Raw genomic sequence first — 16951 nt, forward strand, 5'->3', positions numbered from 1 at the left:
AATGCTGCCTCCTGCCAAAAACACAACTAATGAGTAAATGTGAAATCCAGCCCCATTATCTTTTATGTAAAATATAAATGGAATGCTCCCAACAATGATCCTTGTGAAACACCACTTATATTTTGCCAGTCTGAATGACTATTCACCTTAACTGTATGCTCCATTGTTGTTTTGTAACTGGCTTGCTTCCCCCTTTTTATCCCATTGACTGCACATGCTCTGACATCAGTCATGAGTCTACTATGCACTATCATATCAAAGGCATTTTGAGAACTTAAAATATTGCATGATTCAATCTTTCTGTTTCACCTTCAAAATGTTGGTCAAACTTAACCTTTTTTGAGACCTATATTAGCTATTTTGAATATAAGTTTAGGTTTTACGTAAATAGGCACAGGCAGAAAGAACTCACCTTCAAGTTAAAGGTGGCATCATTGCAGGAATGCAGATGACCAAAGAAGGTTTGAGCACATAGTCCCTGCAGAAGAAAAATATAAAATGCTGTATGAAGTACTCACTAAATTTTTCAATTATTAATTTACAGACAGGTTGGAGGTGATTGAACTTTTAAAAATATTTAATTATACTTAAAGTGTGCTACAGGATAGACAACAGAAAGAGCATTGCTGACTATAATGCAGATAGATTTCAGTATCTTTTAATTCACATCTTCATAAGACCCTATCTTTTCATGCATGCTTGCACAAAGGCTGTAATTTGCAGTTTTGCCTGCTATCATTTCCAAATGATAAATCACAAAGGAACCCTTGAATGCAGCACTGGATACTAAACCTTGTCAGTGTCTTTGGAGAGGCATTAATGAAAGTACCTGTGTCAAACTTAATTGAGTTTATAGTCTGACAATGAAATAAAAATTTCATGAATACAGTGAACTTGAAAAGATCTCAGTATGTTCTGGAGATGAAACAGAATTCTTCAAAAGCCTGCAGAGCATTAAAATATCACCTAATTAAATACAATTCTGTCTTTCAGTTTTAACAACACAAGAGGTGATTTTAATCCTGATGGTTACATTATCCAGTAGACCCACACAGGTTCATATACAATTTCTAGCACAGAAACAGGCCATTTGACCAATAGACTAATGCTAGTGTTTATGCTACACAAGCCTACTCTCAAACTGACATAACCCAGTTCACTCTATTTAATTTCAACTTCTGCCAACTGGACAAAACTAAATGTACAAAGTCAGTTTACAATTAAGCACCAAGATCACAACTCTCTAAGAGCCTTCCAGTTTCAGGTATAGGAGAAAATAAATGGAATAAGGGAAAGTCATGTCAGACACATTGTCAAAAGTAATATATTCTGTGTTTTTTATTTGCTCTCTGTTCTGTTCACACATATGCCCTAAATGTCTGAAATGCAAAATTACAGAACACCAGAGCAGAGTAAAACATAATTATTTTGATTTGTTCACATATGTTAAGGAGGTGTCTTCCTGTCAATATTACAAAGTAAATGCCAGTCAGGGTAAACCATTTCCAAACCTTCTCTAGCCTGAGCAAGAACCATTTAGAAGACTGAGAGGGGATCTGATTGAGATGTATAAGATTATTAAAGGATTGGACACTCTAGAGGAGGAAACATGTTTCCGCTGATGGGTGAGTCCCGAACCAGAGGACACAGCTTAAAAATAAGGGGTAGGCCTTTTAGGATAGAGATGAGGAGAAACTTCTTCACCCAGAGTGTGGTGGGTGTGTGGAATGCTCTGCCCCAGAAGGCAGTGGAGGCCCAGTCTCTGGATTTGTTTAAGAAAGAGTTGGATAGAGCTCTCAAGGATAGTGAAATCAAGGGTTATGGAGATAAGGCAGGAACAGGATACTGATTGAGGATGATCAGCCATGATCATAATAAATGGTGGTGCAGGCTCGAAGGGCAGAATGTTCTACTCCTGCACCTATTGTCTATTGTCATTTACAAATTTCAATTGTGACTACTCCAATGTACCTTACTCATTGTATTTCACTTTGCGACATCCTGTGATCACAATAACAGCAACATAAATGTAGGTTTTTCTTTTCCTTTTAAGTCTCTTGCAGGACAAGCTGAATTACGACAGAACAACATCTCAAGAAATAGAGGATGACTGGCAGAAATGCAAGAGCTGACAACATGGAGGATGTTAGCAGATGAAATACACTAGGAAGAGGCTGAGAAAGTACTGATATGCAGAGACACTTGAGATATTGTGACTATTTTCATTTGAGCAGTGAGAGTTGAGGAATTCAATAGTTTTAAAAAAAAGTTATGAAAATGTTTTCTCGGGTAAATAGAGTCATATAGTCATAGAGATACATAGCACGGAAACACGGAAACAGACACGTTGGTTCAACTCATCTGCACCAACCAGATATCCTCAATTACTCTAGTCCCATTAACCAGCATTTGGCCCTTATCCCTCTCAACCCTTTCTATTTGTATATCCACTGAGATGCCTTTTAAAATGTTGTAATTGTACCTGCCTCCACCATCTCCTCTGGCAGCTTGTTCCATACATGCATCACTCTCTGTATGAAAGCATTGCCCCTCAGGTCCCTTTTAATTCTTTGTCCTTTCACCCTAAACCTATGCCCTCCTGTTTGGGACTCGCCTGGCCTGTGAAAAAGTCTTTGGCTATTCACCCTATCCAGGCTCCTCATGATTTTATAAACCTCTGTAGGATCATTGGAGTGGCACAATGCCTCAATGGTTAGCACTGCTGCCTCATACTGCCAGGGACCTGGATTCAATTCCATCCTTGGGTGACTGTCTGTGTGGAGTTTGCATATTCTCCCCATGTCTACATGGGTTTCCTCTGGGTACTCGAGTTTCTACCCACACTCCAAAGACGTGAAGGTTAGGCAGACAGACAATGCTAAATTACCCATAGTGTCCAGGGATGTGCAGGTGAGGTGGATTAGCCATGGGAAATGCAGAGTTATAGTGATAGGGTACGGGGGTTCCATACTTCAGTGCTTCCACACTGTAGGGATTCTATCCCTCAGCCTCCGACACTCCATGGAAAAAAAAGCCCCAGCTTATTCAGCTGTAATTCAAACCTTCTAAATCCAGCTATATCCTTGTAAATCTTTTCTGAACCCTTTCAAGTTTCACAACATCTTTCCTATAGCAGAGAAACCAGAATTGAATGCAATATTCTAAAAGCAGTCTCATCAATGTCTTGTACATCTTCACTATGACATCCCATCTCCTACACTCAATGCACTTTGAAGGAACAATGCTCCTGCACCCCTAAGTCTCAAATAGGGGTCATTAAAACAAAAGAGAACAGTCAGTTCAAATTGATCTGAATGTTCCCTATACAGTAATGACGTCTACGGGAAGAATTATTTGAGGTTCTTGCAATTGTGAGGGATTTTGACAGAGAATATACTGAAAAGATGTTACCAGTGGCAGGAGAGTGAGTTCTTAACATAGTACAGATGCATGATAATTGGTTTAAAAATAGTGAAGAAATCAACAGCAATAGTTTATTCAGTGAGTTATGATCTAGGGAGTAGATTCAACAATAACTTCAGAAAAGAACCAGGTAAATACTTGAAAAGGAGAAATTTGCAGAGCCATGCAGAAAGAACATGGGAATGAGATAATAACCTCTGTCACTGCTGAACTATACCAGACACCAGGTGGCAGAAATGGAGACAGGGGTGAGGTGATTAATGCAGGATAGTGGGAGCCCATATTGAGATGACTTTCTGTTATTGTCTTGCCACTGGCTCTGTTTCCCAGCAGCGATCTGCAAGGTAGGTCAGCTGATTGTTTTACAGAATGGAACAGCTGATTTAGATAATCAAGGCCCTAATTGGACACATAATATGTAGTGGCAGCATTTCACCAGCAGCAGGGTGACTCTTACCTTGTTAGGTGTTTGCCAGCCATACAGTCTCCCTGCAGATGCTTTGGGACACAATTGAAGTGAGGAGATCCATTCCTAAAGAATGGCTCATAGCAAGAGAAGGTTGTCCCTTACAGTCAAATGGATCATCTGGAGGGATTTTTCCTTCTGTCCAGTGGGGCCTACTGTCATCAGGTTATCAAGTTTTGATTTTTATTTACCTGTCTGAGGGTGCCTTTATTCTAAAGCATTCCTGAGATTTTCTGTCTGCTTCAGTAGCACTCACCTCTCCTGGTAACACTGCTGAGACTTCGTCAGGAGCACACTAGCTGTCATTAACTGGACAGGGAAGACCACTTATGGTAAAATAGCCAAGCCTATCGAACTGCGAGCAAGTACAGGTTCAAGAACCACTATTCACCTCTGTTGGGTTCTAAATGTTAATTCTATTTCAATTGCAGTTAACTATATATAGGTGGAGCACATCGGGTTATTTGATAAAGGAATAAACATTAACATTCGAGTGAGGATTGAGGTGGAAGCTATATACTTATAATGTTTCACTCTCTGAATAAATCTAAACCATGAATTGGCTATGGTTTTCATCCACTGGCATCTGAAGCTATCAGGAATTTAACATTCAAAGCCCAATAAAAAAAGTCCTTCGAAGATAATGACAAGCACAGTGGGCCAAAGTGCACCTCTCTATTTTATGAATTCAGTAATTCTATAGGTGGGACCTAAAGGATATGAAGAGAGATATCTAACAGAAAAATTAATTTCCAAGTGTCAAAGTGGCAAGAATTAAACATGCACCTATTCACATTTCCATCAAAACAACAAGCTGCAGATGCCAATCAATATGAACAGCAGTTTTACCGGTATGGGGCCTGCTCCCACTGGCTAATAAAAAGGTTAATTAAAAAAAGAAAAAAACATTGTTTCATCAGGATCTCCAGCAATTCCTTTATGAACTGCTAGTTAATCTGCGGCTATGCCAGAAAATCTGAGCACAGCATATTCTCCAAATGGTCCTCTCAGAATCCTAACAGAAGCAATAGGTCACACAAACAGTTGGTACCCATGACATGGACTTTAGCAGGGAGAGCAAGCTGGGCACTGCCACCTAAAAAAATAAGTTTAGCACAAGTTGATTTCCCACCTTGTGTATACTTCCATTAAAGTTGCAAAAGCTTCAAGGTTTAATCAAGGTTTTGTTTAAAATGAGATGTTTGATTAATTAACAAGAAAGACAATTTTCTTGGACTGGCAGTCAGCAGTGAAGGGATCATCAAATTAAATGCCCATTGAGAATGAATAGTGATGTTCAAAGAACAAGCTTAATGCAATGAGATTCTGGAGCATGTAATGCATTACTATTTGAAGTAGTTGAAGTAAATTCATTACTTCAGTTGAGAAAAATGCAAAATTATTTGTATCAAGGAAATGTACATGGTATTTGGAGATCATGGGATGATAGGACTAGTTTTGGATAACAATAACAAATTATTGCACGAGAGAAAATGTTTTGAATGGCTAATGCTTTGATGTAATATTCTTCAATTTTTCTGCTTGTCACTTACAGATGACCAAGCATTAAGGTCTCATTCAGTTCAGCCTCTCAGATCAATTTATTAATCTCCTGGATCCAGTACAGATTCCATCTGTTACTACATAACTCTGTACACTGTAGCAGTAACCTTGCTCAGTATAGCTTTCCATTTGATAGCCTCTGACCTGATGTCAACCCTACAGTTTTTCTTCAAACTATTTTCAACTCTTCTCAGTCCCTGTTAATAAAAGATAAAAGATAAAAGAACTAGCTGATAGTATGTGTATGTTTTTGTTATTTTCTGGTTGGCTAGTCCATATCTAAGCTCAGTTGTTGGATGGTTGATTTGCAATGTAAAGTATGCAGTAGAAGTTATCATGCAGGATTCTCCTTCTTAACCTCTCCCCTTCCTTGAGGTGTTGTGACCCTTAGGATAAACCACCACCAGTTGTCTTTCTCTGTCTCTGTCTCTGTCTGTCTGTCTGTCTCTCTCTCTAACAGAGAGCAGTTCTATAATCTGATAAGACTATGGTGACTTTGGCCTTTATCATCTCTTAGCATGGCATGTGGCATGAAAAATGAGTGACTGTGATAAACATGAGCTAACATGTCTCCTTGCCTAATAAAAAACTTCGGAAAAAATTGATGCTTCGCATATTCATACATTTGAGAGGGACTTTAAAAATCTTTGAGCACGTGGGAGGTGAGATGGAGGCAGGGGGCAGTGACAGGTGCCCATCAGACGGAATGGTGGTCGTCTATGTTCTTTGCATATGGAGCCAGGAGAAACATTCTTCCACTTCCTTCATGCTGGCTATCCTCAAGGTTTAGGGATGCATTAGCTCACAAAGAACAATCACTGTGCAGCTGTCGCCACTAAATTTGCACTTTGAAATGTCTGTATGTATGGAGTTATTGCATTATTACGGCAGAAGGAGGCCATTTAGCTCATTGACTTCATGCCAGCTTCCTAAAGAGCAAACTATGGAGTCCCATTTCTTTACTCAATTCCTGTAGCCCTGTAAGCTTAAATGTCCATCCAATTTGCTTCTGAAATCATTGATCCACTCTGTGTCTATTGGTGCTGAGCTCCAGGTCATCACCAATATCTGTGCAATAAAGTTATTTTCACATTCTCCCCGCATTTCTTAGCCAAAAACTTAAATTCAAGTCCTCTTGGACAGCAGTTAATAGGAACAGCTATTAACAGCTTCCCTTTGCCTTGTGACAAATATTGCACTTTGCTTAAATCTTATATTGCTAAATATAAAGGGAACTTTAACTGTTTTTGGAAAAGGAATTTGTAATTGGATTTCCTAGTTACAAAGTAATTTCTGAGAAGTGACTTGACATTGATGTGGAGATGAGAGGTGGTTCGTGAGAAAATGGCAAATGAAGAAAAGTAATTCATAGTATTAGATTAGATTCCCAACAGTGTGGAAACGGGCCATTTTGTCCAACCAGTCCACACCAACCCTCCAAAGAGTAACCCACACAGATCCATTTCCCTCTGACTAATTGACCTAAAACTATGGGGCAATTTAGCATGGCTATTTCACCTGATCTGCACATCTTTGGACTGTGGGAGGAAACCGGAGCACCAGAGGAAACCCACACAGACACAGGGAGAATGTGCAAACTCCACACAGACAGTCACCCAAGGCTGGCATCGAACCTGGGATCCTGGTGCTGTGAGGCAGCAGTGCTAACCACTGAGCCACCATGCCGCCCCAGGCTTCAGACTGTTGTGCTGCAAGAAGAAAAAAGCAGAGTATTTCAGGTGTTGTGATGTGAAGCAAGCATAATTCTCTCCAAACAGATCACTTTTCTATCTGGCAGTAAGAAGAAAACAGAACTCTTGGAAATGTTTGGGAAGCAAAATAAGAGCAAACCTAAAAAAAATGTGGAGCTCAGGCATTCTTAAAAACGGAGTGCTTCTATTAGAGGCAACCAGACAATAAACTGGCTTGTTGGTTGTATGTTTGGTTATAAAGGAACTTTGCAATGATATGCCATTAAGACTGTCATAACTTGAGGGAGAAAGGGTTTGTAGAAGTTCACCTTGTTGGTGTTAATTTTATGCATGAAACTTGTAATAGAGCTTAATGCTCTGGTTGTGACTTAACCAGAGGTCTAAGAGATCTACAGCATAGAAAAGGCCCTTTGGCCCATCTGGTCTGTGCTGGTCAAAAGCAACTAGCCAACCAGTCTAATCCCATTTTTCAACATTTGACCTATAGTGTTGCATGCGTTGGCATTGCAAATGCATACCTAATTACATCTTAAATGTTCTGAAGATTTCTGCCTCTAACACCCCTACTGGTAATGAGTTCCAAATTCCCACCATACTCTGGGTGAAAATGTGTTTTCTTCATATCTCTTCTAAACCTTCTGTTCCCAACATTAAATCTATGTCCACTTGTCACTGATGCCTCCATCAAGGGAAAACATTTCTTTCTGTCAATCCTGTCTGCAGCCTTCATAATTTTGTACATCTCAATTATATATCTTCTGCTCTAAGGAAAACTACCCTAATCTAGCCAATCTTTCTTCTTAATCAAAAATCTCCAGCCTGGCTTGATCCTGGTAAATTTCATCTGCACCCTCTCCAGTGCTTTCATATCCTTTCTGTAAAGTGGATTCCAAAATTGCACACGATACTCTAAGCTGTGGCCTAAACAACATTTTATACAGTTCCAGCAATAACCTCGCTGCTCTTAAACTCAATGCCTCAGCTATTAAAGGCAACTATACCATATGCCTTTTTAATCTTTATCCAGATACCGCAAGGGACTGGTATACATGCATTCTAAGGTCCCACTGATTCTCAGCACTTCCCAGAGGTACTACAGTTCACCATGTATTCTCTTGCTTTGTTTGTTCTGCCCAAGTGCATCATTTCAGTTATCCAGACTGAATTCCATTTGGCACTGACCAACTCATCTGACAGTCTGTCTACGTTCATCCTGTAATCTCAGGTTTATAAAGTTTCAGCATAACTTCCCTGCTTTTGAGCTCAATATATATACAAATGAAAATGAAGATCTCATACTTTATTAATTACTCTTTCAACACTTAAAACATTTATGTATATATCCTTCTGACCTTCTCTAGCAATGTGTCATTAAGCCTACATTGCCACTCTGTCTTCCTTCTGCCAAAATAGAGTACAATACACTTTACTCATCTGTTATTTGTCTACCAATTCTGTTAGGTTATCTATATCCATAGCAAATATCATAGTATGCAGCTATTTGTCATTTTAAATATTCACTTCTGAGAATCCCAATTATAATCCTGCTCCTCTGAATCTACACTAACCCTCATGTTTTCCTGATTTAATCTCCACGTCTCAGACGTTTTCTAACAGTGCATACAGAAAGCACATCAGAAAGATAGAGCATTTGGCCCAACAAGTTTACAGTGATGTTAATGCTTCATCCAATCTTCCTCCCAAGATGGATCCATCTTGACCAAAAACTATCAGTATTAGCTTCTGTTCCTTTCTCCTTCACGTGTTTATCTTGCTTTCCTTCAAAAGTGTCTATGTAATTTGCCTCAACTACTCTTAAATGGTTGCAAGTTTCACAATCTAACCATTTTCTATGTAGTGATTATTTTTTATACATTAAATTTAAAGGGAATTCAGAATGAGAGAAAGAAGATTGTTTCAGCTACTACCTTGCAGACTGAGCTTTGAAACAACTGCTGTGTATATGGCAAGATGAGATGAAAAAGGACACAAAGAGAAGATATTTAAAAGACAGTGATGTATAAAGATGAAAAATGTGTGTGGGGGGTGGTGTATGGAATACAGAAAGAATGGGAAAGACAGTAAGAAGTATAGAATACTGAGAGATATTTTACTGACAAATAAAATATGAAAGACTTGCACTTACTGTATCTTTTGACGGTTTTAGGCAAGAACTTTCAAAAGCTGATTAGGCACAGATGTTCGCAGGTAAAGGGACAGCTGGAAATGGGAAGCCTTCAGAAAGAAGATAACGAGAGTCTGGAGAAAGTATATTCCTGTTAGGGTGAAAGGAAAGGCTGGTAGGTATCAGGAATGCTGGATGACTAAAGAAATTGAGAGATCGGTTGAGAAAAAGAAGGCAGCATATGTCAGATATAGACAGGATAGATTAAGTGAATTCTTAAGAAGAGTATAAAGGAAGTAGGAGTATACTTCAGAGGGAAATCAGGAGGGCAAAAAGGGGACATGAGATAACTTTGGCAAATAGAGTTAAGGAGAATCCAAAGGGTTTTTACAAATATATTAAGGATAAAAGGGTAACTGGGAGAGAATAGGGCCCCTCAAAGATCAGCAAGGCGGCCTTTGTGTGGAGCCACAGAAAATGGGGGAGATACTAAATGAGTATTTTGAATCAGTATTTACAGTGGAAAAGGATATGGAAGATATAGACTGTAGGGAAATAGATGGTGACATCTTGCAAAATGTCCAGATTACAGAGGAGGAAGTGCTAGATGTCTTGAAATGGTTAAAGGTGGATAAATCCCCAGGACCTGATCAGGTGTACCCTAGGACTCTGTGGGAAGCTAGGGAAGTGATTACTGGGCCTCTTATTGAGATATTTGTATCTTAGATTAGATTAGATTAGACTTACAGTGTGGAAACAGGCCCTTCGGCCCAACAAGTCCACACCGACCCGCCGAAGCGCAACCCACCCATACCCCTACATTTACCCCTTACCTAACACTACGGGCAATTTAGCTTGGCCAATTCACCTGCCCCGCACATCTTTGTGACTGTGGGAGGAAACCGGAGCACCCGGAGGAAACCCACGCAGACACGGGGAGAACGTGCAAACTCCACACAGTCAGTCGCCTGAGTCGGGAATTGAACCCGGGTCTACAGGCGCTGTGAGGTAGCAGTGCTAACCACTGTGCCACCGTGCCGCCCACAAATTATCATTGATAGTCACAGGTGAGGTGCCAGAAGACTGGAGGTTGGCTAACATGTGCCACTGTTTAAGAAAGGTGGTAAGGACAAGCCAGAGAACTATAGATCAGTGAGCCTGACGTCGATGATGGGCAAGTTGTTGGAGGGAATCCTGAGGGACAGGATGTACATGTATTTGGAAAGGCAAGGACTGATTAGGGATAGTCAACATGGCTTTGTGGGTGGGAAATCATGTCTCACAAACTTGATTGAGTTTTTTGAAGAAGTAATATAGAAGATTGTTGAGGGTATAAGGCTTATGCCCGAAACGTCAATTTTACTGCTCCTCAGATGCTACCTGACCAGCTGTGCATTTCCAGCACCACACTCTTCAACTCTGATCTCCAGCATCTGCAGTCCTCACTTTCTCCTCTTTGCACAAAATAGACCAAGGGAACATGTATGCCTATGGTCTTAAGCCATACTAATGTCACATTTACTACATCAGTCTTCAATCTTGCAAACAAAATGTGTCAGAAGCTATATTAGTCAATTGGTGTTATATTTTTACATTCTGAAAATGGTTGCAATAGAAGCACTTTTGCTCAATAGCAGATTTTTCAAAAGAATCATGCCTTCACCCATAGGTAGTGTTGATTTACAGTTATTTCTAAGACCTTTAAAGAAAAAAAAACTTTTCAATTGCCTGGAACTTGCTATGATTGAATGCTTGGCAGGAGAAACTCAAATAACTGACAAACATGAGACAGGAGACCTGAGAGACAGAAGGTCAAAGCAAAAGAACACAGTATTTGTATCATGCAGTCACCAACTACAAAGTTGAATGTGCTGGACTGAGCAGTGAAGCTCAGCTAGTTTGAGGTTATAGTCAGTACATGTATTATTAGAGGTCATTGTGGTCACTGTAAATGAAAACTAGATGGTTTATATGACTAGCAGCTGTCCTCAAATGGCAGTTTTACACTTGGAAGGCAGGTTCCAAAATCTATTCTTATTTTGGGGGAAAGGGAAGTTGTGTTTTTATTATCACATATCCAGTGTTCTTGTGAAATATCTCACTGTGAAAACTATGCACTGGGCCAGATTTTGTTGCCAATGAAATAGGCAAGTTAATGCATTTGCTGTTATCAGTGTGAAAAGAATTAGCAACTTGCAGTGAAGAAGAGATATCATGCCCCTCCCAAAAGAGTTTCAAGATATTTCAACATTAGTGTATTAATTACCAGTTAAACTCACTATAGAAAGTTAGATATCATACTTTAATGATGCAAGGCTTCATTTAGATATGAGATTTATTTTGCTGCAATACCATTGAGATTCTTTGATCTGGAAAGGGAAAAATTGAAACTGTACAGTTATGATTAAAATTTAATTACCTCAATTTTTGACAGAAGTATACATGTAGAAAGGAGAAATAGATATTACATAACTCTATGTACCTACTCTATGCACATAGTTACACCAATTGACTAATATGGCTTCTGACACATTTTGTTTGCAAGATTGAAGACTGATGTAGTAAATGTGACATTAGTATTGTGGAAGCTCAGCCTTGAGCTCCTGGGCTTCTTGTGAACGCCTGTCCAAGAACAGAGAACCACCACTTGATTAACACCTTTCAACGGCACTGTTTTTATTCAAGACTGTCAGTATACGAATATACAAACAAGGCTTGGGAGAAAAGCCACCTTAGACCACGTCGGGTACTAAAGAGTGGATTCTCTCACTCTCGATAGGGAAAGTTGTTACATTTATACATAACTTCTCACGCAATACAGAGTCCCGTGTCATTAGGCTATCGAAAAGTATATTAATCAAAGTATACTTAATTGTAAGCTTACACATCAAAAAATGCTCTAAATCTAACACACAGACACCAGCAGCTATCTGGTTAAGATATTAACACTATCTTTAAAGTCAGACATTAGCCCCCATTATTCTTCTCCTGCTCTTCAAGGTAACAGTCAGATCTCAGAGATGCTCTTAAATGTAAACATTCAAACCTCATTACTGTGTTACAGCTAGACCGTGAGGCACCAGTACTCCTCTGATGGCTGCCCTTTGACCTAGTGCTATGTACTATATCATTCTCGGATCTGTGGGGAGGATTGTTTATACCGCTAGGCTGGTTTCTTACAAATTGCTATGTTAGCAATTAGTTTCGCTTAGCCTGTCGCTTAGGATGCCGGGAAATACAGCCAATATGCCGGGACCATTTTAGTTAACATTTCTGAGCTCCATTTTCTATATGGTCACTATATCTATTTCCAACTTATCAGTATGGCTTAAGACCATAGGCATACATGTTCCCTTGGTCTATTTTGTGCAAAGAGGAGAAAGTGAGGACTGCAGATGCTGGAGATCAGAGTTGAAGAGTGTAGTGCTAGAAAAGCACAGCCGGTCAGGCAGCATCCGAGGATCAGGTTGAACAATCACCATGCTGGATTCTACTCCCAAAAGCTGACTGTTGTCCCTGTGCATGGGAGTAGGGGCTGGCTGTGTTTTTGATTACCACCTGCTACAGCCAGTTTTCTCCTCTTAATGCCTTAAAGGAAAGCTGCACAAAAATATTGCTGAAATGTATTGCAAAGTGAACAACAGGTTTGACAGAGGAGACATAGTTATGGATGTGACCCTCCAGGTTTTAGTAATGCAGCTGGATGAATGCCCATGGTCCTTGAGGGATCACAGAATCACTAGGATTTATACTCAAGAGAGTAGAAGGTGATAAAGGAGGACAGTCCCGAAGTCTGATGAAGGGCTTTAGCCCGAAACGTCGAATTTCCTGTTCCTTGGATGCTGCCTGACCTGCTGCACTTTAACCAGCAACATATTTTCAGTCCCGGAGTCTTGAAAACTTGTGAACCTGACAGCAGTGCTACAAAAAAAAATGCAATGATCTTATACAAGTGGTTAACAGCAATGAGTGCACCTTTACATGATATCTCTGACTCACCACTGACCTCTCAATGATCAATGCATCACACCTTCCATCACTCAACAGCAGCACTTCGTGGCATTCAGGAACTTATGCCTAACATCAAGATATTGAAATTTGCTTTAACACACCAACAATGCTGTCAGTCTTACATCAATCTTTCACTGCCTCTGCATATCTTCAAATACTCTGCAAAGATTTAGAAAAGATATGAGGGGCAACTTTTTTTTACTAAGATTGGTTAATGTGTAGAGGAAGTAGTGGACGAGGGTACCATTATGACATTTAAAGACATTTGGATAAGTACTTGAATAAGAAATGTTTGCAGGGATATAGGCCAAGCACAAGCAGGTGGAACTAGTTTAATTTGCGATTATGATCAGCGTGAACTGGTTGGACTGAAGTGCCTGATTCTGTGCTGTATGACTTTTTGACTCTATGACTCTCACTAGCAGTACAAGATGCTACACCATAGAAAGGAGCAGAGAAGATCTGGGAAAGATAGATATGACTGCATCTCCTGAAGCCTATGGAAGCCTTGTGGGGCCCATGATGTCTGATATTGGTAGGAACATTAGGGTTGGTATGTTCTTCCTGCCTTACAACCTTTTCAATTCCTAACATAGAATCATAGGGCGTTCTTGTATTACGAACAAGCTGCTGATCATTTTGCTTCCCACCTCATCAAACTTCCCAAACTAGCCTTATCATTCGGAGTTCCAGCTTTCATCCATGCCGAACAAAGAGACCAGGGATGCAGGTGCACAGTTCCTTCAAAGTGGAGTCACAGGTAGACCAGGTGGTGAAGGTGGCATTTGGCACACTTGCCTTCATTGGTCAGAAAAATTGAGAATAGGAGTTGGGACATTATGCTGAGGCCGTATAGGACACTGGTGAGACCACTTTTAGAATACTGTATATGATTCTGGTCGCCGTTCTAAATGGAGGATGTTGTCAAACTTGAGAGGGTGCAGAAAAGATTTTAAAAGATGTTGTCAGGATCAAAGGGTTTAAGTTACAGGGACAGGCTGAAAAGCTGAGACCTTTTTCCCCTGGAGCATTGTAGGCTAAGGGATGACATAGTAGAGGTTTATAGCATCATGATGGATATGGATAGGGTGAATAGCCAAGGTCTTTTATTGGGTGGGCAAGTCCAAAACTAGAGGGCATAGGTTTAAGATGAGAGGGGAAAGATTTAAGGAGTACCTGAGGAGAAATAGTTTAAAACGATCTGAGGCGTAACTTTTTTCTGCAGAGGGTGGTGCATGTATGGAACGAGCTGCCAGAGGAGGTTCTACCAGCTAGTACAATTACAACATTTAAAAGGCATCTGGATTGGCATATGAATAGGAAAGGTTTAGAGGGATATGGGCCAAATGCTGACAAATAGGACTAGGTCAAACTGGGAGGTCTGACAAGTTAGACAGAAGGGACTGTTTCCATGCTGTATGACTCTATGGGCCAGTTTCCTTGGCACACGAGACCTAGGAACAGAAAATAGACTAATATGACTCCACTAATCAAGAAGCTCCAGGATAAATCTAACCAGAGCTCAGATACTAACAAGGCATGTACCTTGGGTGCTAACACAGAGATAACTTCAGCACATGGTGAGTTATTTGTCCGCAAGTTGCCTGCAGCCAGATCAAGGTAAAGGATGGTTTATTTGTCAGCACATGGAGAAGTGACAGAGGAGTCCTTTGTTTATTCATTTATGGAGTGTGGGCATCACTGGCTAGACCAGCATTTATTGTCCAATCCTAAATGCTGACGACAAGAGTGAGCAAGGGAGTGGGGGATGAGAGAGAGAGAGATTGAGTGAGTGAAGGAGGAGGCGAGAGAGAGAGTGGGAGGTAGCAAGAGAGAGACGGAGTTTTCTGTGGGTCTGGAGTTACATGCAGGCCAGATCAAGTAGCATCGGACTGATTCCCTTCCCTAAAGAATACTTGTGAACCAGTTTTTTTTTGACAATAATCAATAATGGCTACATGGTCACCCTTAAGTGACATTATTACTGAAGATTAAGGTGAGCACATAGGGTGGTAAACAGGCAGTATATTGACAAGCCTCCTGTCAAAGTTAACAGGTACAATGGAATTCGATTCCAAGTTGACAGAGAGGATGGCACAGAAATTTCCCTCTCCATAACAATCGTTCCATCTCTTTCTTTTGTGCTGAAGACCCAGGCACTGACACTGCCACAGATGAAACAATGTGGGAAAGCATGAGATCATGCACTTGGTAAGAAGAATAGAGGAATGGTCTATTTCTAAATGGGAACATAAGTCAGAAATCTGGAGTACAAAGAGACTTGGAAGTCCTAGTCCAAGATTCTCTTAAGGTAAACTTGCAGGTTGAGTTGGTAGCTAGGAAGGCAAGTACAATGTTGTCATCCATCTTGAAAGGAATGGAATATAAAAGCAGGGATGTACTTCTGAGGCTTTATAAGGCTCTGGTCAGACCATGTTTAGAGTATGTGAGCGATTTTGGGCCCCATATGTCAGGAAGGAGCAGGTCCAGTAGAGGTTCATGAGAATGGTCCCAGGAATAAAAGACTTATTAACAGACGAGGAACATTTGAGGATTCTGGGACTATACTTGATAGAGTTTAGAAGAATGGGAGGGGGTGGAATCTGATTGAAACTCTCAGAATACTGAATGGTCTGGACAAACTGGATATTTGGAAAATTTCCATTGGCGGGGAGGTGAGGACCCTAGCACATAGTCCTAAAGTAAAGTGAAGATCGTTTAGAATGGAGATAAGGAGAAACTCTTTTCAACAGAGTGGTGAATCGGTGAAATTTATTGCCACAGTAGGCTGTGGAAGCCATGTCATTGAGTATATTTAAGACAGAGAGAGAGATTAGTTCTTGATTGCCAAGGGGATCAAAGGTTATGGGGCGACAGTGGGGAAATGGGGTTGATAAACCTATCAGCCATGATTGAGTGGTAAAGCAGACTTCATGGGCCGTGTGGCCCAATTTCTGCACCTATCTTATCACTCCCAGTTTTAGCCTTTTTGTGTGAACAAACACTTTTGGTATGGTCATGCCCTACCTATCTGGTATTGTGGGAAAAATCACTAGTCTCAGAGTCAGCATTGGGATTCAACAACAGAGTTTATTGTACAAAGAAACTGGAGCTCCAGGGTGAGAGAGAGATATGAGGCAGCATTGCTGTCAGCTGTGAGCCTTCTCTCCCCTTTGGAGCACATGTCATGATATTTTATACATTTCATGGTATAATTGTCCAAATATTGAGTCTTTGCTTGTGCAGCATGATTTGTATACAGAAAACATTACAAAGTCATTGTAAGTTTCAGAGGAATGTTACAGAGTCATTGTCAGTTTCAGCAGCTATGCAGAAGTCCATTGCTGCAATAATTGGTTGTGATCGTTCTTCCTGAGAAGGAAGATCGTTTTCCATTACTGCAAATCTAAGGTATTAACACTTGTATACAACAGTCTCAGGTAGTTAACATTTCTATTGAAGGTGGTGGCTGGACTCAGAATCTTCAGCAAGCAGTAGACATTACTGATGTGTATTCTCTCCCCAGCCTACCTTAAACTAATTACCGTGTTTTGTGTCTATTGTGCTGGTGTCCTGCTGGCCTCAGGCAGTATCTCTGTCTGCTTTACTGTACTTTTCCATAGCTCAGCGGCCATCTTGTGTGCTGTGACT

At 40.4% G+C, this 16951-nt stretch overlaps 1 protein-coding gene across 1 annotated transcript in view; it reads right to left on the minus strand.

Annotated features, from left to right (window-relative positions):
• LOC132817667 (sperm-associated antigen 16 protein) overlaps positions 1 to 16951 on the minus strand; it is a 1000178-nt gene that overhangs the window by 239866 nt on the left and 743361 nt on the right. The window contains exon 14 of the mRNA XM_060828166.1: positions 413 to 478. Coding sequence (XP_060684149.1) covers positions 413 to 478 — 66 coding nt within the window. The remainder of the gene's footprint in view (positions 1 to 412; positions 479 to 16951) is intronic.

This window comes from Hemiscyllium ocellatum, chromosome 7 (genome assembly GCF_020745735.1).
Source record: "Hemiscyllium ocellatum isolate sHemOce1 chromosome 7, sHemOce1.pat.X.cur, whole genome shotgun sequence".
In the NCBI taxonomy this organism is placed as follows: Eukaryota; Metazoa; Chordata; class Chondrichthyes; order Orectolobiformes; family Hemiscylliidae; genus Hemiscyllium; species Hemiscyllium ocellatum.